Source organism: Physeter macrocephalus, chromosome 1 (genome assembly GCF_002837175.3).
Source record: "Physeter macrocephalus isolate SW-GA chromosome 1, ASM283717v5, whole genome shotgun sequence".
Lineage (NCBI taxonomy): Eukaryota > Metazoa > Chordata > Mammalia > Artiodactyla > Physeteridae > Physeter > Physeter macrocephalus.
The window spans coordinates 41,953,787-41,977,273 of record NC_041214.2 but is presented as its reverse complement, the minus strand read 5'-3'; the positions used below and the strand labels follow the sequence as shown (position 1 = coordinate 41,977,273).

The following is a 23,487-nucleotide window of genomic DNA, read 5'->3' as shown; positions in this document are numbered from 1 at the left end:
AGCGGCCATGGCTCACGGGCCCAGCCGCTCCGCGGCATGTGGGATCTTCCCGGACCGGGGCACGAACCCGTTTCCCCTGCATCGGCAGGCGGATTCTCAACCACTGCGCCACCAGGGAAGCCCCCACACACATTTTTAAAGACATAATTGTTGAAACATCAAAGAGCTGGTTCTCATAAAGAACTTAATATACAGGAAGTCCCTACAATGACAATTGCCTTTTCTCTGGTCGCCAAAATATCTAATCCTACTTTTGTTTAAATGAAATAATATGGGCATTTTTTCAGTGTTACTTTTTGTCTGCTTACATGAATGCAGGGTATTTCCTCATAAACTATAGTCAGAAGCTATAAAGTAAGCAATATAAAGTCTTAGAGTACTTTAAAGATCATTGAAGACCTTGTCTGTGTCTTAAAACAAATTATTATTGAAAAATACAGATACTCATTTGCAACGTTCCACTCTAACAAGCACTAAACTTGAGTTCTGGATTTTGGATATAAAATGAAATCTTGTACTTCTAAGTTCTGAACTACTGCACATTAAATGAAACTGAGAGCAGTATTTTTAATCACATCATTTTAACTTCACTTATTGCTATCAATGTATATTCTTCCCTGATAAAACAAGGTGGTGTGAATCTGTGTATTCTGATAAATTGTTTTCCCATCCTCATCCTCCTCGAACAGGAGTATAAACTTCTGGTTCCTATCAAGTGAGTTTTTATAACAAAGAGGAAAATGCAAATTCATGTGAGTCTCTATGATTTGGGGATAGGCACCAAATACTGACTGCTAAGAGTTATGAATATTTATCTGCTGCTGTTATTAAAAACACATTTTTTTTCCTACCAGAGTTTTTGAATAAACAATTTCAAAATGTTACTCCATCTGTCAATGTTTTCTGAAAACAGTACAAACCTTCTTTTTTATCTTCTGGAGTAATCTTCACTTTTGTATCTGTTATATCTTTGAATGAAGCCAGAAAAAGGACCACATCTCCTTTCTCATTCTTTATGGGGACAATATCCAATAGGCACCAAAACGGAGACCCTGCAACAGTAATACAAATACAAATCAACCACTGCCTTGTGTTTTTTCTATGAAAATCACATCATTTGTGGTATAGTTAATAAAGTCCTTATTGTTTTCTTCTATCCCACGAGTCTCCCCCAAAATCTTAAAAATGTCAGTTTTCAGACTCCATAAATGTCTAGCCTCTAATGCATATCTCTTCATTCCCAAATGAAGTGCTTTCTTTGAAAATAAGGGAGTATTTTAAACAAAACCACTAGTCTGTGCTGAGACCTTTCTGCTTATGTCATTCAAATCTGTATTTCTTCTTTGAATATATTTTTAAGTTTTTTTTTTTTTTTTTTTCGTTACGCGGGCCTCTCACTGTTGTGGCCTCTCCCGTTGCGGAGCACAGGCTCCGGACGCGCAGGCGCAGCGGCCATGGCTCACGGGCCCAGCCGCTCCGGGGCATGTGGGATCTTCCCGGACCGGGGCACGAACCCGTATCCCCTGCATCGGCAGGCGGACTCTCAACCGCTGCGCCACCAGGGAAGCCCTCTTTGAATGTATTGATGTTGAAGCATTCCACTTGATGAAACTTTGACCCTTCCCGCCCGAAGCACACACTGGTTCCTAAATAAAGACTTCTGTTTGATATGAGTTTGCTAGAGGTTTATTTAGTCAATTTAAAAATCAATGCTTGTGCAACAGAATGGCTAAAAGAAAAAAAGATAGAAAATACCAAGTTTTGGGAAGGATGATGCAAAGTCATTTGAATCCTCCTACATTACTGACTCGTTGCCAGTTAGTACATATACTTTAAAAACTGTTTGGCAGTATCAAGATATATTATCACAATACATTATATAGTAATGTGAATGAGTGATATATAATAATCGACAGGGGAATGGATGAATATCGCTAACATAATGTTGAGCAAAAATAGCCAGACACAGAGGAGTAGAATCCATTTAAATGAAGTACAAACACAGGCAAAACAAATCTAGGGTTTAAGAGGTCAGGTTAGTGGTTACCTTTGGGAGATTGTGATTAGGAGGGGACACGGGTCAGGGTGTTCTGCGATGCTGGTCCATATCTTTCATGACCTTTATGTTGATTGCATAGGAGTATTCAGGTTTTGAAAGTCAACAAACTCTGTACTCGTGTGTATTTTTCAGGGTATATGTTTTATTTCAAGAACATATTCTTAAAAGTGATACTCAGTCTCGTAAAAAAGAATGAAAAAATGCCATTTGCAGTGACATGGATGGACCTAGAAATTGTCATACTGAGTGAAGTAAGCCAGACAGAGACAGACAAATATCATATGATATCACTGAAATGGGGAATCTAAAACAAAATGGTACAAATGAACTTATTTAAAAAACACAGGAGCCATAGATGTAGAAAACGAACTTATGGTTACCAAGGGGTAAAGCGGGGGGAGAGATAAATTGGAAGATTGAGATTGACATATACACACTACTATACATAAAATAACTAATAAGGACCTACTGTATAGCACAGGGAACTCTACTCAATACTCTGTAATGACCTATATGGGAAAAAAGTCTAAAAAAAGTGGATATATGTACATGTAAAACTGAATTACTTTGCTGTACAGCAGAAACTAACATAACATTGTAAATCAACTATACTCCAATAAAAATTAATTTTAAAAGTGATATTTAAGTTCAATTCTATTCTTTGAGCAAAAGAACCATGAGAAATATCATTAACAGACTCAAGTTCAAACCTAAGGCTTATATTTTGAAAAGTTTTCGTATATTTCAAAATACACATTAAAAAATATATTAAAATTCCAGTACTAGATTTTCTACTGAAAAGCATTCCTGGGCAGAAACACTTGAAGTTGAAAAAGTTATTGCTTAAAAACTAAACTGTTGATCTATTCACACATAATTTTCCTACACTTTTCCTTTGATGGGAAAAAATCTGAATTTCCATCTTATTTGGGAATTGATTTCAAAGCTGGGTATACGACAAAAATCAGAGTCAGAAATATCTTTGATGTTTTAACTTGTTTTGTATATACTGTGTTAGATCTCACACTTTCCAACACAGCGATATATCTATCCAGCCTTGGAATCTCTCATTTTTCTTCAATTGAGCACCAGACGAGCAGCTGATTTGTATTTAGCATCCATCTGACATAAAAATTGTATTTTACTATAGCTGCTGGGGTATTTTCATTGAAAATGTGTGGTTAAGTACACATGTAATAAATGTATGTGTAATGTGCTGCTACTTATAAAGTATGCCTTGAATATGTACCTGTTCCCCCACATCCTCCTAATTGTTTAGTGGCATGATTTCCTTCTTGTTCTTTTGACTCAGACACATGGTTTCCTTTCATTCATCTTCCCAAATATCTATGCCACAGCAATCCCATCTCAATACCGCATCATCAGGCTCCAGAAAACCTAGAATCTACGGCTTATCACCAGGGCTCCAACATCAACCAGCCAGGTCACCATGGGAAGTCAGTTAACATTTCTGCAAAGAGATTCCCTCGACTATAATGTTCTCACATCCTCCTGTCCAGGGTAGAGAGTAACCCCAAGAAACACGAAATGATAAGTCAACGTTATTGTCTATGATTAATGAAGAAACCTCATAAATGAGCCATATCCCTGGCCAAACACTGCTCTCCCCCTCATCCCAGAATGGCTCTTACTTCCAATTTTTGTCTATGATTATCATTTCAACTTGGGAGCCTTTTTCCCTAATGCTATAGCTACGGTAGGAACAAAAAGAACCATCAGACCAAGCTATCAATCACACCCTAGAGACAGTAATCGTGGGGACTTGGAGAATGGCATGAATCTAATATTTTGGTTCACACTTTAAAACATCTCTCTGTCAATTTCGTTGCAGGAACATCACCCAAATCAGAACAGAGACTATTAATTTTCCTGAAAATCATTCGATCTATGCACTCAGACAAGCATCATTATTGTCTCCACAGAGTCTCCTCACAGACGTACCAGTGTATTTTAAAGAAAAGCAAAAGCACAAAATGAGGTGAAAACCAAGGAAACAGCTGCCAACATGACAATATTCTCTAATCAGCCATGATGCACGGGCGTCATGTCACAGCATGCTCTGGAAGAGTTGAAAACTCACTTTGAAATTTGTCTTTCAAGTTATAATGAGACGTGATCTTTTACATTTTATAAATTCATTAGAAACTTCATTAATATGGGTCCTTCTAAATTCAAATTTTGTAATGAGTTGTCATGAGCTAAGCTAATGTCAACCTCCCCATTACATACATGACAAAACAGTGAATCAGGGTAACAGCGTAAGAGACATACAGGCCTATTTTTTTCCTCCCTCCCTCCCTTCCTTCCTTCCTCCCTCCCTTCCTTCCTTCCTCCCTCCCTCCCTTCCTTCCTTCCTTCCTCCTTTCCTTCCTTTTTTTCTCCCTCCCTCCCTTTATCCCTCTTCCTTTCTTCCTTCAACTGCTCCTTCATATTTATCCACACAAACTTCCTTACAACTAAGGCTTTGGGTATCTCTAACGTTAGAAAGCAAGGCATAAGCCACTTCCTTCTTCTTCCACAAAAAGAGGATCGATGCTAAAACCTACCAATCAGGCTCAAAGCAACACCCTTTGCACTTACTTTGCTCTCTTAGTCTTCCCTTCCCTGCTGTCCTCAACCTCTCTGCCCTGGCTCTCTGACAAAACCTTCAACCTTGCACGACTGTAATAACTCAAAGCAATGCCCCAGGGTCTGCTGCTTCCTCTCTTACCCATGGGTACAGTGATGATCATGCAATGTCTTTCAGTCAATAGCGCCCCAGGCCTGGTACAATAAATCTCTCTTAGCGGAGGGAGGGAGAAAATCCCTCAGCCTCCAATCCAGAGATGGGAAGGATTCTTAAAAGTAGGGTTAGAGGGCAGAACTTGTGTGTCAATGTTAACTCCTTCTGTATATAGCAGCTGTAGTTACCGTGTGGGTTGGTGAACGCTAAAACAGATGAGTCTCTGCCAAGATTTAAGCTAGTAACACCTTTAATTTCCATGGATAAATACAATTATGGGCGAAAACAGGGTTTATACCCTATATGGTAAACTGTATTTTCGGAATCGCGTAAATAATTATGCAGAGTTTAAACCTTGTGGAATGTCCCACGTCTCCATTTTTGGTACTCTCTTTTCCTTCATTGGGAAACAAAGGTGCAAGAGAATTTGACTTGCTAATATTTACAATGGAAAGAAGACATATGCTTTCCATATGCCCCTAAAAGATTATATTTTGCAATAAGTGAACACTAATGAAAAAGTTTCTAGTATGAGTTCATGGTTTAATAACTTAATACAAGGAGGTAGAGATATAAAGAATATTGAATTGTGAGTCGTTCCCTTCTCTTTAGTGACTGGCTGTGCTGCCATGATGGGACACAGGTTGTGTTTCCCAATTTAACACAACAGCAGAAAGTGGGATGGGGACCCTTAGCATGTCCCTCGTATCAAGCAGGATTTTGATTGGATTTTTAATGGTAAATATGTGTGACCTTTAGTTTTTGAAATTATGGCTACAATAATATAATATCCTGAGTGTTAACAGCATCAGTATCATGTGACCTAAACATTTTCAGGCGCTCCTCATATTTCACAGTAAATCTGATCTTGTTCTGTATAACCATTGTCTCAGTGCTACGTACTCAATGGTGTGATGACAGGTTTGACAATTTTTAGAAATTAGTCCAGGGGATATAATATTGGGAAGGGTGTGGCCAAAGGGCTGCAGGTGTTGCAAACAAGGCACTGCTAATGGTGGCTGCATGACAGGACCCTCGTATCTGTAGCAGAAAGCGCAGGACATTGATGAGCATCTCAAGCGAGTCTGCGCAGAGCTGTACTTGTCCCTCCTCCTTATCACAGTTGTTTCTGCCTTGTTCTGGCCCTAACCATCTCTCACCCACTCTTCAGAGGTGTTCTCCCTACCTTTAGTTTTCTCCGCATGCTGCTTCCAAGAATCTGTGTAAATAGAGTGTCCTGATTAAAAATACCCAATGGCTTTTCACAGCTTGCTTAAAAAATTAACATAGCATTCCAGACTCTATCAATATGGCAAGTCTATTTTCATGGAACTAGAAAGGTAAATAGGAACGGGATGGGTCATGTGAAGAGGTGATCGAAAATAAGGATCAGATTAAAAAGGAGGGTCAAGTCCCAGGAAGCACCCAGAGCTGCATGGGAGATAAGCCCTACAGCAGCCTCCCCAGCACTTCCTGGTGTTTGTACTGTTCTAAGTGATGAAAGCAAGGATTCTTTGGTGAAATAGCAGGTAAAGGCTTCACTTTATCTGCAAGGAACACTTCTTCCAAGGACCATCCATCTATAGTGCAGCCTATACGTGTTTCAGATCTGTGCTCAGTTCCCAGTGAATTTGCCTTGGGTGGACACCCTCCTCCAAATGCCCCAGGATCCTAATGCACTGGGGCTCTGACATCTTGTGCAGCAGTGGAGGGTAGAGTCGGGTTGGTGGGACATGAAGTGAGCCAGCTGGAGACTTCCCTGAGTGGGCAGTGGCTAAGGATACTTCTCATTTCAATGTTTGATGAGAAATGAGGCTCTCAGAAAACAATGTGTTTTAAATTTGTTTCTTTATAGAAAAAAAATAGACTGGGAGAATACATACAAAACATTCATAGTGGTGGATTGTAGGATAACAGTTTCTTCTTTTTTCCTTTTCTCATATCCCTGTTTTCAGTTTTTTTTTTTTTTTTTTTTTTTTTTTTTTGTGGTACGCGGGCCTCCCTCTGTTGCGGCCTCTCCCGTTGCGGAGCACAGGCTCCGGACGCGCAGGCTCAGCGGCCATGGCTCACGGGCCCAGCCGCTCCGCGGCATGTGGGATCCTCCCAGACCGGGGCGCGAACCCGGTTCCCCTGCATCGGCAGGCGGACGCGCAACCACTGCGCCACCAGGGAAGCCCTGTTTTCAGTTTTGCTAGAATAAGCATAACAGAATTTTTAGTGGGATTCTGGCAACTCTAGAGATTTGGAATAAGAAATGAAAGGAGTCCAGGACTGGGTGATAAGAGTGAAAAGGTCATATTTCTAGGGAGATCACTTTGTACGTATTCTCCATGATTTAAATTCTCACAGATATTCCATTTCAAACTCTAAGAAAAGTTCCATGTTAAGTTAGGGTAACTAAAAAAAAAAAAAAAAAGAGGGAAAGAAAGAAAAGGAAAAATGAAAGGAAGAAAGGAGGCATAGATACAAATCAACTGATGCTTAGCTGAATTGAATGTGCCCAGTTTTTCTTTTTCTTCCTCTTTCCATTTTGTTCCAAGTTTCCTTTCTCCTTAAATGAAAGTACTTTATTCCTCTCCCAGGAGTATATATTGGCATCTCTCAGAAATCTCTAATAATTTGGAACGAGAGGAGCTTGGGAACTTGAGATCCAAAACATATCTCCAACATGTGCTTTAGTCAATAATTCCAACATGCTTACTCAACAAATCATTTACTGTAGTTTTGACCAAAAGAGTTATTACTTGCTTTAAGAAAACCAAACAGCTTCTGATGATTAAACATAGAAAATTCTTACCTATAACTGAAAGAATTTTTCACATATGGGTAGCCACAAATTCATCTGGGATAGGTTTAGAGGAAGAGCCCAGATAACTACGTATGGTCCAATGAGAAACAGATAAGGGATTCCTGACAATGTAATGCACACAGCAAGGACCTAGGGAGAGCTGTCATTTATTAAGCTTCCATAATATGCTAGACACTGAGTCACAAGCTTTGTATGTATACCATCTAAACTTCTCATTGATCACCTTGACCAACATTATCAGAAACTGAAGCACATTTTACAAATGTGGAAATTGAGATGTGTAGTATTTTCTTTAGTGTCACACAGCTAATGAGTTTCAAAGAGCAGGATTTAAACACAAATCTGAGTTTGATTTCCAGTGTTGCCTTACTATAATCTTCTGGGAATGATCGTATTCTGTGAACAATGTTTTAGAAACTGGATTTCATTTTCATTTAATCTTTCTATCCATGCTATAGAACATCAGGATACATATTCTTTTAAAAATGTCATAGGAGATAAAAGTGAAATAAAGCCTTTGGATAATCAACAAATTTCCCTCTCAACCCCCGAAGAAGAGTAGAACCTCTATTTGAAACAAGATTCAGCTACTTTAGTTCTAGATTGGAATATATCTCTCATTTAGGTACACATGGCTCTAATGCTTAAATTTGCTTCAGTAGCCAATGAGACAATGGGATCTGAAAACCACCCCTCGTGCCACTTTTAATCCCCTCCTTGAAACAACGAGGATGCAGTCATAAAAGCTTCAGTATCATAGATTTTAGGCATAGTTACCAAAGTCATTAATGCATGTAGCACCATATTCTGACCTTACTCACAAAACCTTTGCTTGACCCCTCCTCCAAGGATGTTTCTGCCTCTTTCCTAGAATGGTGATCTCTGTGCCATAGTAGCTCTAGGTAGGATGCAGAGCAACATCCCCTGTGCTCATCTCTTCTTAGACTGGAAATAACAAAGAGAACTGAGCCCAAATCAACACTGAGCCATGGCTCTCTCTTCAGTGATGCTCTAGGGGAAAGAAGGACAGATGTGCTGAACCATTGTTAGTGAGCAGATAAATGTCTGATCTGACAGGCTTGGCTCCATGATTGCTACTTGTAAGCCACTTCTTTCTGAGAACAAGGCGCTGAAACAAACTCACTCCCTTGATACTTGACTTTAAGCAAAGCAATTTAAAATTTCTTCAAACTTGGCAGTTGTTCAGTGAAAAAGAACTTGGTTTAAATGAGAATTGGAAGATCAAGTTAACCCTCTCTAATTGCACAAGGCTTTAGTGGGAGAAATCTATGGTCTTTGTAGGGCAACGAGAATAATTGTCGGCACCAAAAAGCATAATGGCGACATAAACACAGCATGTTTAAGGGGGTCTGGGACTGTGGAACTACTTAGTTTAGGACCCAAAAGAAAATATTTGGAGATTACATTGCAAGTAAATGGACATAAAGTTATTCATTCATTCCACAAATTTTTACTGAGTGCCTGCTATGGCTGGGAAATGTTTTACGTGTTTGGATACACATCAGTGAACAAAACAGAACAGATCTCTGTCCTATGCCCTGAGAGAACTTACATTCTACTTCGGAGAGAAAAACAGTAAATTATAAATAACTTTATGGTTTATTAGAGGGTTTTAAATGCTACAGCAGAAAGAAAAAGTAGAACAGGGTAAAGAATCTTGAATGTAGGAAATGGCAGTGTAGGGCTGTAGCATGACATTCTTAAGTGCTACTTAATATTGCTTTTGGATATTAAAAAATTATTTGTGTGTTATTGCTGGTCCTCTTAGAAGCAAATGATGAGTAGATCATGATGCAGATCTGAGGTCAAGCAAAGGAGAAAGAAAGGAAGAAAAATTGGATGACAGTGTCTTAGACCTCAGTGCAGTTCTAAGGAAAGTTTGCCAAGGCCATCAAGGAGTCATCTAGCCAAGCCAATCATCAGAGCATCGCCACATCTCCTAGGACCAGACCTGTCTTAGCAAACCTGCTTCACTCCGTCACTGGCTGGTAGCAGCCCCTGGAAAGTCTGGCCTGTGCCAACACAATGATGTGTTTCAGAAGACAGTAGCTGTGGTCATCAGCCATACTCTCCTGTAATCAGAGATACAAGATGCACATTCTCATGGTTGCTACAATTAGTATAGTAGATATCTCATATGTTTGGCAGACTAGCATCCTTGCCCCTTCCTTGTGTCACTGCACCTCCATGTTCCACTGGAGATGAAAACTCCTCTCTGTGTGCAGCCTTGGTAGAACTACCCAACCTGGTGCTCAGACAAGCCCTCACTGGAAAGATAAGCAAATCATCCATGCTGACCAATCATTCTTTCTCTTCTGGTAATTTAAATCTTGACCAGAGCGATCCAAGATCAAAAATGAAGGAAGCAGATTCATTCAACAATGAAGGCCAGAAAAAACTTGCCAGTTTTTCCTGCTACCTAGGCCTCATGAACACTACTGCTTCTTGCCTTTTTCAAAGACTGGTTGCTCATCCCTTTCTTTGGTTCCATAAGTTACAACATATGTTTTCAATAAATTAATATTTTTGCTTCAGATAACCAGAATCCATTTATATTGCTTACAAATAACCCTAATTACAAAAATGATATATTTAGAAAAGGACAGTCAAAATCCAGGGATTAGATGACATTGCAAATGGTTGAGTCCTGAATTCTTCATTTATTTGCTAGGTATCCTCAGATAAAATTTTGACACCTGTTGTACCACATCTGCATACTGGATATATGTCTACTTATGGCTAAGAGCTTTGAAGAGGTCAATACATGCAAAAGTATTTTATACTTTTTGACTAATCATATAAAGTAAGGAGTTTACCTGAATGTGTAATGCTTTAATTCTTTAACCATTAAAAAAATCAGGAATAACTATGGCTCAGTATTAATATTTGTTAAAGCTAGGTGGGTATAGGGTGGGCATTTGTTATAAAAATCTATGTATTTTGTGTATGTATGAAACATTTCATTTTTTTTTAAATTAAGGAAACAGGAGAATTATTCAGCACTTCCTTAAACATCTAATTGAGTATTAAGTTGTAACATACAAAGTCTTTTCAGATTGCTGGAGTTAGAAAAGATCTTTAAAGATGACGACAAGGAACTCTTTATTGTAGAGATGAAGATCCTGAGTTCACAGTGGTTCAGTAAAGAGTGCAAAATGATGAATGTTAATTGTTGAAATGGGAAGGATTAGACCTCAAGTCATATGATTCTCAGTTTTGTGGGCTTTGTGCTGAAACACAGTGCATTTCTTCAAACATTAAAAAAAAAAACACCAAAGAAATAATTATCACATGAGTAAATAATCTAGTTTTAATATCTTAAAAGGAAAACTTGTACTTATAGATGTTATTGATAAAATAAGCCAGGACATGTAACAAACTCCGCATTAATCAAGTTCTTTTTAAGCAGTTAGGTACAGAATTAGAAACTGTGTTTAAAAGCTTGGGCAAGTAAGGTAAAAAGGATGGAAAATATGTCCTGTGGGAGAAAGCAGAAATTTTGCAATGATAATTTGGAAACAAGGAAATAGGAATTGAAAAGAGATGGTTAAGGATCTCCTGACAATTCTCCAGTGTATAAATATATGATTGCAGTTTTAGGTGTCAATTTAGCACTTTCCAAGAACATGAAGACAACAAACATACTGAGTATTTCCTCCATTGTGCAAACTCGACTCTTAGTGAAGATTCACGAGCACTGCGCCAGATTGCCCTGAGTCACAACTTGGCAGGCATGTGAGGCAAAACAGTTAGGCACTTCCTCAACTTCCTGTTTCTTCCCTAAAATAGAGTTGATACTTCACCAGAACTGGAGGCCAAACGCCGGTGCCTAGACAAGCATCACTGGATCCACCAAGCTCAGGGGAGCTCTTAGTACTGACAAACCTGACCCAAGACAGACGTCTTATGAAAAACAAATCTGCGCATAACATTTTCTTATTAGTTTCCACATGATTATAGGTATTTTCTTCCAATAAGAAGAAAAGTACATTTTGAGCCTATAGCTGTAATTAAAACATGACAATTCAGAATTCTCCTAAACCATGAGGTCTTAAATTTGATGGTCAGACTAACAGATTTGGTGCATCCATCTTCAGAGGTCAGCAGACTAGATGGGAAATATTTTTGGTTTTGCCATTCATATAGCCTCTGTCTCAACTACTCAACTCTGCTATTGTAGTGCTAAAACAGTAATAAGCAACACATAAAAAATGAGCATGATTGTTTTCCAATAAAATGTCCTTTGTAAATCAGGCTTCCCCCCAGTTATGGCCCACAGTCCCTATTTTGCCAACTCCCTATGTAGAAACCTACAGATTACTGTATATGAGTAGTTAACTCTTGATTCTTTGGAAGTTTCGAACAGACTCTATCCTGCGACAGTATTTAAGAAGTACTATTTGTTAGTGTAAGAACCAGGTAGAGTCTTTGTTTAGGTAGAACCCAGATTATGAATGCCATACTGGTACATGCTAAAAGAAGATTATCCAGACAACTGTCTTTTATAGAGGGTAGTTATTTCCTTTCTCTTTTGGTAATGAGAATATACTTAGTTATCCTTCACCTGAAAAATAGGCTTAACTGTCAATGAGCCAGAAGGATCTCTGACAAGGTTTTTCTTCCAGTCCCATCAATAGAAGCTACTTTGGGGCTTTCTGAGCTGCATCATAAAGCAAAATACATGCAAATCAGGAGGCTGAAGGAGTGAAATGGAGATTGTGGTCAAAGAGTCTATACAAAGGCCAAAGCAAGCTAAAAAATGTGAGAAAGAAGCTAAAAAATGTGAGAAATTTCTTCTCTGGCAGTCTCTTTTATGCACCGAGAAAGACAGGTAGTTTTCCAAATCATTATATATATTCTATACAATAAAACCACCTTAGGCAGAAGGGGATTTTTTTAACCTCCAAACACATTCTGAATTTAATGTTTCCCCATTCAACAGTATCTTTCCTTAGTAGCATTGTTAACAAGATTTCTTTTGTTGTTTGACTCCTACTGTATTTCTGAAAGAGTGCTTTTTTTTTTTTAAATTGTGGAACACAACGTTTCAAAAGATAATTTAGTGGACTCAAAACTGAAGAATTCTGAGGAAGTCAAGACTTCAGGAAAAATAGCTCTCCTTATCATAGATGAAATCAGCTCTCCAGTTACAGCTTGTTTTACTGCCCATCAATAGAGATGTTCCAGACATAAGATCTTTTTTTCACTTGATGCCATTTTTAATAATGATGCTTCTTGGATCCTTCTCACCAGTGGACTGTGGATTAGTAAATATTAAAAAAAAAAAACAAAACAAAGACAGAAAACCCCAAATTCACACCCCAGACTTTCCTCCCCTCTCATCTTTTATTTTATTTTTATTTTTTATTTTTTGCGGTTCGCGGGCCTCTCACTGTTGTGGCCTCTCCCGTTGCGGAGCACAGGCTCCGGATGCTCAGGCTCAGCGGCCATGGCTCACGGGCCCAGCCGCTCCGCGGCATGTGGGATCTTCCGGGACCGGGGCACGAACCCGTGTCGCCTGCATCGGCAGGCAGACTCTCAACCACTGCGCCACCAGGGAAGCCCTCTCCCCTCTCATCTTAAATATCCACCCAACAAAGCACAAAAGAGCAGGTAAGGTGACTTCTACAGCAAATGCACATTTTAGAGACACTCCTGACGCTTCCTTCTCTCTCATCCCCCAAACCAAAGAGATCACCCAATCCTTCTAGTAGCTAAACCGGTGAAATTGGTTCTAAATCCATTCACTCTCACTTCTTTATTGGCCACATCCTAGACTAAGCCAGGGTTTCTCAAACTTTAATGTGCAGCAGAATGCCCTGGAGGGCTCCTGAAAGCACAGACTGCTGGGCCCACCTCCAGATCTGATTCAGTAGGTCCGGGCGGGGCCTGATAATTTGCATTTCTCACAGTTCCAAGTGATGCCAATACTACTGGGCTTCACATCACACTCCGAGCAGCAGTTGGCTGACGGACCATCACCGCATATGTGCGTTACCTGCCTTGCATGGCAGCAAAAATAATCTTTGAAAAAATGCAATAGTCATGTGACTTCCCTTAGAAAACTTTGACCGCCGTTAGTTAACTAGCAATGGTGTAAGTCTGACAGCAATCTGACTCCTGTCTCCCTCCCCACCCCATCTGACAGCTGGTTTTCCAGTGACACTGGCCTTCTCTCCTTTTCTCAGATGATGCTGTCTCTCCCAGGACCTTTGCACACGCAGCTCTATTTGCCTAGAATCCTTTCATTCTGTTCTCCATGCAGTCAATTTCTACTTATCCTTCAAAATTCAACTCAAACATCACTTCCTTGATGAAGACTTCCTCGTACCCCAGATTTGGTCAGATCTCTCTGTCATTCCCTCCCATAGCAGCCTGTAATTTTCCTGCAAGTTACTTAACAGGTTGTGTGATTATTTGATGCATCTTTCTTTCTCAGTAGACTGAAAGGTACAGGAAATCACAGACTATGTCTTCTTTCTCTTGCACTCTCCCACATGCAAAGCAGAGTGCCTGGCCTGAACATGGCAGGTGCTCTAAAGTTTGTGTTAAAAGAATAAAGTTCATCAACAGAAGATGCATTCCAATTTTACAATAATACATTGCTAGTTGCAAGAGTGATCACTAACATTTACTAAGCACTCATGTGCCAGGCACTGTGCACAGCACTTTACAAGCAATATTTCATTCAAGCCTATGAAGTAGATGCTATTTATTATTGCCATCTTACAGATGAGAAAACTGAGGCTCAGGAAGTTGAAGTTCATTGCCCCAAATCACATAGATTATAAGCGATGAGAGGTTTTTTTTGCCAGACAGATACAAATCTAGACTCATTATTTAAGCCAGCATTTATGTGGTTCTTTGTATTTTCTATCACTTATTTCCTTTATCGGACCCCCCTTGATAGCTTTAAGATATAAGTATTATCTCTGTTCGCCTCTTACAGACAAGATAAAGTATTGAAGGGTGAAACGACTTTGCCAAGGTCACATACAGAATGTCAATGACTGAACCAGGACCCGAACTCAAGTCTTCACACAGGAAGCTCAAAATTTTTCCAGCCAACCATGTTGGAAATGGTAAAAAGTGCTCTCTATAATAAGACAATTTTTACTACATATCTGTTCTCAAATATGCATCTGAAAATGTGAATTCACTTGAACATCCTGCCAAGTTGCTAAAGGCCAACAACGGACTGCTTCTTAGAAAACTCTTTCAGCTTTGAGAGGTATTTCCATGCCAGAGCTTCTAGGTAGAGCAAAAATACTTCTCCCTTTCACATTCGGAGTGGCAGGGGGGGTGGGTCCTATTATCTCCAACACCAAGCACAAGGATTCCTGAGTTATGTGCAAGTTGCTGGCTTTGTCTGAATTCTCAGTGGTTGCCTCTCCAGCCGCTCTCCCCTTGCCTTTTCTTTCCTTTTTTAAAATTTGTATTGGAGTATAGTTGATTTACAATGGTGTGCTAGCTTCTGCTGTACAGCAAAGTGAATCAGTTATACATGTACATATATCCACTCTTTTTTAGGTTCTATTCCCATATAGGTCATTACAGAGTACTGAATAGAGTTCCCTGTGCTATACAGTAGATCTTTATTAGCTATCTGTTTTGTATATAGTAGTGTGTTATGTGTCAATCCCAATCTCCCAATTTATCCCTCCCCTCCCCTTTTCCACCCTGGTAACCATAAGTTTGTTTTCTACTTCTGTGACCTAGACTTTGTCATACTGAGTGAAGCAAGTCAGACAGAGAAAGGCAAACATCATACGATATCACTTATATGTGGAATCTAAAAAGATGGTACATATGAACCCATCTCTCTTGCCTTTTCTTGCCAGCATTCTCTGGGGAGGCACTCACCTCTCTTGGCTTCCTTATTTGTTTACCTCCTTTGTGCCTGCATTGGCCTAGCCTCCGAGAGGCAGGTGTGATAGAAAAGATTTAAGAACAGAGGGATGTGGATGAATAAACCTCCAGACCCCAGTCCTGAAACCCTGAATTAAGGACAACCCGGTCACTTCCTGGGCAAACATATGTTGATTTAGTAACCTGGCAGAAAACTCCAGAATGCCACTTCCTCTATCTGTAAAAGCTATTTATTTAAAAAGAAAAAAAAATCCTAGTAATGGAATCAATTTCTGCCTAGAAACAGAAAGAAAAGGGAAGGATGGGGTCAGAGGCCTGAGGAAACTTAGAAGAAGAGGGAACTATGAGTTAGAAACAAAAGGGCAAAATGAGCTCACGGGAGACAGATTCATACAGTGCCTCAGGGTTATTCCTATATGGGAGAAGTACAGGGATTCATTTGAAACAGCAAAAGAAATATTTTCATTCAGTAAGCAAGTATCTATTAAGCATTTCTTAAGTATCAAGGACTGTTCTAGGCATGTAGATACCAGTATTAATATGGAATCAGAAAGAAGGGCCACTCTCAACTGTGCACAATCTCATGGGGGAGATAGATGTGTAAAGAGAAAGTTATAACACAGGGTGTGTCTCAGTCAGTTTTGGCTGCTATAACAAAGCACTGTACAAAGACGGGGTGGCTTATAAACAACAGAATTTTTTTTTTTCTTAAAGCTATGGAGGCTGGGTGGGTTGATGTCTGAGCTCAGGGTACCGGCACAATTGGGTTTGGTGAGGACCCTCTTCCGGGTTGCAGACTGCCAAATTCTTGTTGTGTCTTCACATGGTGGAAAGAGAACGGGTGAGCTCTCTGGCCTCTTCCTATAAGGGCACTAATCCCATTCATGAGGGCTCCACCCTCATGACCTATTACCTCGCAAAGACCTCTCCAAATACCACCAAAATGGAATTAGGGTTTCAACATATGAATTTGAGAGGAAATAAAACATTCAGTTCATTGCAGGATGGGACCTACTCTAAAGAATGGAAGCATGATATGAAACAGAAGGATCAGAAGGTCACAGCTGGTGAGGGTCTCACAGGTGAGACAGGCTTGAACTGAGTCTCGATGAATTTATTAGCTTAATGTGAGTGGGGGAGGTGGTGGAATACCAATCCTGGCAGGGAGAGCATCAAGTTCAAAGGCACAAGGCAATTTAGAACGTGGAACATGTTTAAAAAAAAAAAAAAGGATTAAATAATGAATCAGGCTGAAGCGGGAGTGGGGGCATAGGGGGGTGCTGTATGGGAATGATGAGTGAGGGAGGGGGAGAGTAGAAAAGAGGAAGGATGAGTTTGAAGAGACTACAGACCAGAGAAAGCTCATCAGTAGCTTTATATGCAGCCTAAAGAATTTGCATTTATCCTGAGACACTATGAGGAACCACTGAAGCCTTGGTCATAGGATAGTAGTATGATCAGGTTTGCATTGTAGGAAGATGACTTTGGAAGCAGTGAGAAGAAAGGATTTGAGAGGGCACCATTGGAGATTGGGCGACTAGTACCAATGAAGTGGAATTGCTGCAACCCAGGCGCAGAATCATGAGAATCTGAACAAGGGCAGTGGCAGGAGGGATGACTGTCTCTATCAGGGCAAAAGGGACCAGGTGGGAGCCCTGGAGGTCTGAATTGCTGGTAACAGTTATTGTGTACATTTGACGAGTGTCACTAAGAAATAGAGCACAGCTCTATTTTTTTATACTTGTAACCAGTCAATATTTTATAATTATTCATGTTGGAAGTATACTTTTAGCATGTCTAGAATGGTGCAATTCTTGTTGTTAATTTTTAATTCATACACAACTTGAAAGAGATAGAGCCTCTTGGCAAAGACATCATAAAATCGTTATAGGCTCTCTTTTTAGGTGGTGAGATGTCCATGGCTTTCTGGAAGGGTGTGGGAGGCTGGAAACCAGCCCACAGGGCAGGGCTCAGGTTCTCCCCAGGGGGAGGCATTGGACTCAGGCATCTAACTGGGAGGTTCTGAGGGTCTGGCATTCTGAGAGATGGGTTCTTCTTGTTGGGAGAACATGTCAGGGGAGGAAGGGGTACTTGTTAAATGGCTATAATATTCAGAACCGGCCTCACAGGCATGCAACTTGTGTAGTCCACAGGCCCTACACTCAGAAGGGCCCCCAGGCTTTGGTTTCAAGACCTGCTGTTGCCATCTTGAAATTTTTAGCAAGTTTTTTCTAACAAAGGGGTCTGCATTTTCACTTTGCAACTGCAAATTATGTAGCCTGTCCTGACAATGCACGATGAACCATGGTTATCTCATTTGGTCCTTCATCAGACATCCCTGAGGGTGGCATTGCTAGCTCTACTTCAGAGAAGATCAAGCTGATGCTCAGACAAGCAAGGTCGCTGAACTACAGTACACACTTAGTGAGTGGAGAGAGCTAAGATTCCACCCCAAGTTTTTGATCTCTTTATACTAGCTATTCAGATCTAGTCCTTGGCCTGGGCACAGGAAATGTAGTGGGAAGACCTTTACCATGGCTTCCTGCAAGTTCAGTATCATTTCTTCCCACCCCAGAAACAGAGATAACCTTTCAAATAATGAGCTTCTCTTATTTCAAAGGCAACGTGTTTAACTCCAAAGAGTCTCGAACATTGCTTGTGGTTATATTTCATTTCTGGCTCCTAAAGATGGGAATAACGAAGAACCACAGGTACAAAAATGAGTAACTTAATGGATTCTTTTTTTTTTTTTTACGTTTTTTTGTTTCTTCTTTTGAAGTATAGTTTGTTTGCAATGTTGTGTTAGTTTCAGGTGTGCAGCAAAATGATTCAGTTATATATATATATATATATCCTTTTTCAGATTGTTTTCCCTTATAGCTTATTACAGGATATTGAGTAGAGTTCCCTGTGCTATACAGTACATCCTTGTTGGCTATCTATTTTATATATAGTAATGTGTATAAGTTAATCCCAAACTCCTAATTTATCCCCCCACCAACTTAATGGATTCCTACCCTCCCAGTCTGCCAGTTATCCCTTGAGAGGTACCTATAGCACCTGGGAAGTCCAGCCATCCCCACTCAGAGGCCAGGGCAGGTGAAAGAGTGCCAGGCCATCCTGGGTGGGGAGCTGGGGTGGCTATGCCTGGCGGCCTGACTTAGTGTCGAAGAGCACAGGAGTCACTGCCAGCACCTGGATTCTGACCCTCCCCCTAACTTCTCTGTGAGTCAGTTTTTTTAACGGTGAGATGGGGGTATTACTAAGATCTGCCTCCAAGGGTTGATGGGAGAAATAATGGGAGAAACAACGCAGGCAAAGAGCAGAGCACAGAGCTTGGCCCACAGTGAACACTCAGCAAATGGGTGTGGTTACTATTTGATGACGTTGTCTGTGTTAAGTCAGGAAGGCTGACCTCTAGGAAGTGAAGGTCCGCAGGAATCTAGCTAGCTGGGGAGTATCAGTGACCGCTCAGCTGTGGAAGGACAGGCCCGGCCAAGCACTTCCTGATGAATGAAATGAGGCCCTAGCTAGACGTCTGCCTCGCTTTGCTCTGATCATCCTGGCTGGAGAGCCGGGGTGAGCACAGGCCCCTTCAATAAATGGTCTGACGTAAAACTCCTCATTGATTATACAATGCAACCTTAACCATGGGTGTAGAAGAAGAACAGGCTTTCTCTCAGAGTAGCTTGTTCAGATATATGTGAAGCAGACCAGGAAAGCTGCCTACATTTATAGGTACAAAGCCTGAACCCAGGCAAGAAAAAAGATAAATTGCAAGGCAGGCTTTTCAGTCAAGTGGCACATGCCAGCCCCAGACAAGTTCTTTCTGAGCCCTTCCCCTTTGGCCACTATTTCTTTGAAGTCCTTAACTGTATTTGCACTTCTGAGCTTCACCTTTTGAATGCAAAAGACACGGGAGGAAAATATAGAACACTGATCTTCTATCGAGACTGAACAGATTCACTGGAGAATCATCATAAATGCATCATAAAATGCGTTCTATTTCAGAGCAGGCAAAGTCTCAAGTAAGGTCCCAGAGGAAGCAGGCTGGAGAGAGTGGCTGAGAGTAGCAAGAACAACCCGACCCATGGTTCTCTAATAACTTAGTTGTAGGGAGAGTGGTAGGCTACTTGTTGGCCCTTCAGACATTACGAAAAGAGCAAATTTTGCAAGCATTTTTTTTTTTTTTTTTCGGTACGCTGGCCTCTCACTGCTGTGGCCTCTCCCATTGTGGAGCACAGGTTCCGGACGCGCAGGGTCAGCGGCCATGGCTCACGGGCCCAGCCGCTTCACGGCATGTGGGGTCTTCTCGGACCGGCCCACGAACCCGTGTCCCCTGCGTCGGCAGGCAGATTCTCAACCACTGCGCCACCAGCGAAGGCCCTAAATTCTCTCTTTTATGCTTAAAATATTTTAGGTGGAACCTTGTACATGCAGTTTGTGCACGAACCCGTGTCCCCTGCATCGGCAGGCGGACTCTCAATCACTGCGCCACCAGGGAAGCCCTGCAAGCATTTTTAAAATTCTGCATTTCAGAGTTAAATGTCCTCTTACTAGACACATACACACACCAAAAGTGTTTCTACAAATCTAGATGTGGCATTTTAAAAACACAGCTGCAATGAACATTGGGGTGCACGTATCTTTTCGAATTATGCTTTTCTCCACATATTATGTGCAGGAGTGGGATTGCTGGATCCTATGGTAGCTCTATTTTTAGTTTTTTAATGAACCTCCATACTGTTCTAACACAACATTGTAAATCAACTGTACTCCAATAAAGTTTTAAAAATAAATTTAAAAAATAAAAACATTTTGGGCACACTTCCTATCAAGAGTTGGGGTCTAGGTGCCCCCGTCACGAATCTGGGTGGACTTGTGCCTGCTCCATCCACAGTACCGATATGGGATGGAAGAGGTTATGCTAGATGATTTCCTAAAATAGGTCACGAAAGGTCTCACAACTTCTGCCTGCTTCATGGAAGCCTAGACTACCAGGGGCCCCCAGGGTTAAGGAGGCTATGGCAGACACCTCAGTCCACTGTCCCAACTGATCCCAGACTTTCAAGATGCCAGACCTGAGTGAAGCCATCTGAGATCCTGCAAAGCAGTGCATCTCCCATCTGAACCCCACCTCACAACCAACCTCTGCTAACTCCACGCAGAAGATGAATCACTCAGCCAAGCCCAGCTTGGATTCCTGACCTACAATATTGTAAGGCATAAGAGTTTCTATGTTAAGCCACTAAGTTTTAAGGTAGCTCTTCCACAGCTGTAGATAGGTGGAACACTAAATGAACTTCCTTGACTCTACCAGCCTGTAAGTAAGAATATGGTTGCACCCATTTCCCAGAAATAAGTTTCCAAGGTCCCATCCTCACCAGCTCTTCAGGAAACCAAGTCCCCAAAAGGGCTCTTCACAAATACTTCTAGAAGCCAGTGTAAATGTCCCCACAAGCTAGTCTTTTTGGCTTCCAAGCATGCAGCACTCTGCATTCTGCGTTGTCCTCCAGACTCACTTGGATGCCCTCAGTTGTGCCAAAGGCACCACCCTGAGACAGGCTGGGACCTGGGACCTGGGACCCTTTGCTGCAGTGCTTGCACCTGGACAAACATCTCTTGGAACAACAAAATACAAAAAAACTATAAGGGACTAAAAATAACTGTGTACATGCGTAGTTGGGGCAAGTTATGGACAACAAGATACAAAACGACCAAAAAAAAAAAAACCCAACTGTGGGGCTTCCCTGGTGGCGCGGTGGTTGCGCGTCCGCCTGCCGATGCAGGGGAACCGGGTTCGCGCCCCGGTCTGGGAGGATCCCACATGCCGCGGAGCGGCTGGGCCCGTGAGCCATGGCCGCTGGGCCTGCGCGTCCGGAGCCTGTGCTCCGCAACGGGAGAGGCCGCAGCAGAGGGAGGCCCACATACCACCAAAAAAAAAAAAAAAAAAAAAAACCCAACTGCTACTTCTGAAGAGCCGGGAGCAAAAGCAGGGCACTGCACATGCCCCCTGCACACGACACCACCAAAGGGGTGGGCAAACCACCTAAGCCACACCTCTGGCCCCACTCCTGGACCCGCCCCTACCCTCACCCCATATAAGGAACCAGCTCGCCCCCCCACCCCCATCCCGGGTAAGCGAGCAAGGGAACCTGTTGCTTATTCTTGCTCCCTCCTGCTGAAGCAGAGGCCCCAATAAAGCCTTTCCTGAATTTCTTGTCTGGCCTCATCAATTACTATTGATTGAAGAGGCCAAGAACCCTGGTCATTAACAATCCCATGCAAAGCTCATGTCCGTGGGGCTACGGCTCATGTCCGTGGGGCTACGGCTCTGACAGCCTCAATAGCCTGAGGAGATCTTTAGGAAAATATTGCCCTTGCCCTTGCATCACCTCTCTCTGGGTCTGGAGTTGTCTGAGTCCAGGGCGCTGTGGGAAAATGATCTTTGTTTTGCTCAGAATTATCTTCCTTCCTCCCCAGTGCTCACTCAAGCCTAAGATAAAGTTTCTTTTATTTTCTGTAATCTCAAGCCTGGTTTCCTTAGATCTGTTGAAATAGATTTTTGGCTGGCTGACTTGCTCATTGTTCTCTAGATGTGGTGAAAATCTAAAGCTACTACAAATGATGTCCAGGTTGGGAAGCCCCATATTCACAGAAGACACTCATTTAGACACTGCACTTTCCATTACAAAGCATTTTCCTGTTATTTATTTATTACATGGCTGGGCACAGCACACCTTGCTCTGAAATTTGGATCCTACATGAAACCATTCTATATGCAATGCTACAAGCACATTTCCTAACAGTCAAATGGTCAAGTCACATATGTTATACATTTAAAATGTCAATTTTAATCTGACGTTCTACAACCCCAAGGCTTTGCCTTTTCTCCTATATAGAGCTGCAGTCCTAAAACGCCTAAAGGGCATAATCAAATATTCCAAAAATCTTCTGCAGAGTCACACTGAATAACTGAGTGTAATGGAACTAAGAATATATGCTGCCCACTAGAGACTCACTTCAGAGATAAGGAAACATGTAGATTGAAAGTGAAGGTATGGGAAAAGATATTCCATAGAAATGGAAACAAAGAGAAAGCCTGTGTAGCTATACTCATAAAAGACAAAAAAGACTAAAGCAAAGACTGTCATAAAAGACAAAGAAGGGCACTACATAATGATAAAGAGGTGAATCCAGCATGAAGATATAGCATTTATAAATATAAATACATCCTACATAGGAGCACCAAAATATGTAAAGCAAATATTAAGAGACCTAAAGAGAGAAGTGGACTGACAGCAATAAAATAATAGTAGGGGACTTTAACAGCCCCACTTACATCAATGTATAGACCATTCAGAAGAAAATCAGTAAGGAAGCATTGGCCTTAAACAACACATTAGACCAGCTGAATCCTACGTCTGTTGATAGTCTTATGGGGTTTCCTTATATGTAACAATTTGGTTTTTCTTGCTGCTAAAGTTTTCTCTTTATCTGTAATGTTTGATATTATAATTATAGTGTGTTTTGGTGTGGATCTCTTTGGGTTCATCTTTTATGGGACTTGGCTTCCTGGACCTGGATGTTTGTTTCCTTTCCTAGGTTAGGGAAGTTTTCAGCTGTTATTTCCCCAAATAGTTTTTCTTTTCTCTCTCTCTTCTCTGTGACCACCATAATGTGAATGTTATTTTACTTGATGTTGTCCCATAGGTGTCTTATCTTCCTTTTTTTTTTTATGTGTTTTTTTTCCTTTTGCTGCTCTGTATGGGTGAGTTCCATTATTTTGTCTTCTAGCTTGCTGATCCATTCTTCTGCTTCATCTAGTCTGCTGTTGAACCTCTTGTGTATTTTTCAGTTCAGTTACTGTATTCTTCAGCTCTGCGATGTCTGTTGGTGCTTTCTTATATTTTCTATCTCTCTGCTCAGTTCATCCATTCGTCTTCTGAGTTTGTGAGCATCTTTATGATCATTGTTTTGAATTCT

The 23,487-nt window shown here is 41.1% G+C and overlaps 1 protein-coding gene across 1 annotated transcript in view; it reads right to left on the bottom strand.

Moving 5' to 3' along the window:
• The window catches only part of KCNH8 (potassium voltage-gated channel subfamily H member 8), a 406,549-nt gene that overhangs the window by 236,032 nt on the left and 147,030 nt on the right, over window positions 1–23,487 (bottom strand). The window contains exon 3 of the mRNA XM_024115187.1: window positions 921–1,052. Within this exon, the coding sequence (XP_023970955.1) occupies window positions 921–1,052 (132 nt within the window). The remainder of the gene's footprint in view (window positions 1–920; window positions 1,053–23,487) is intronic.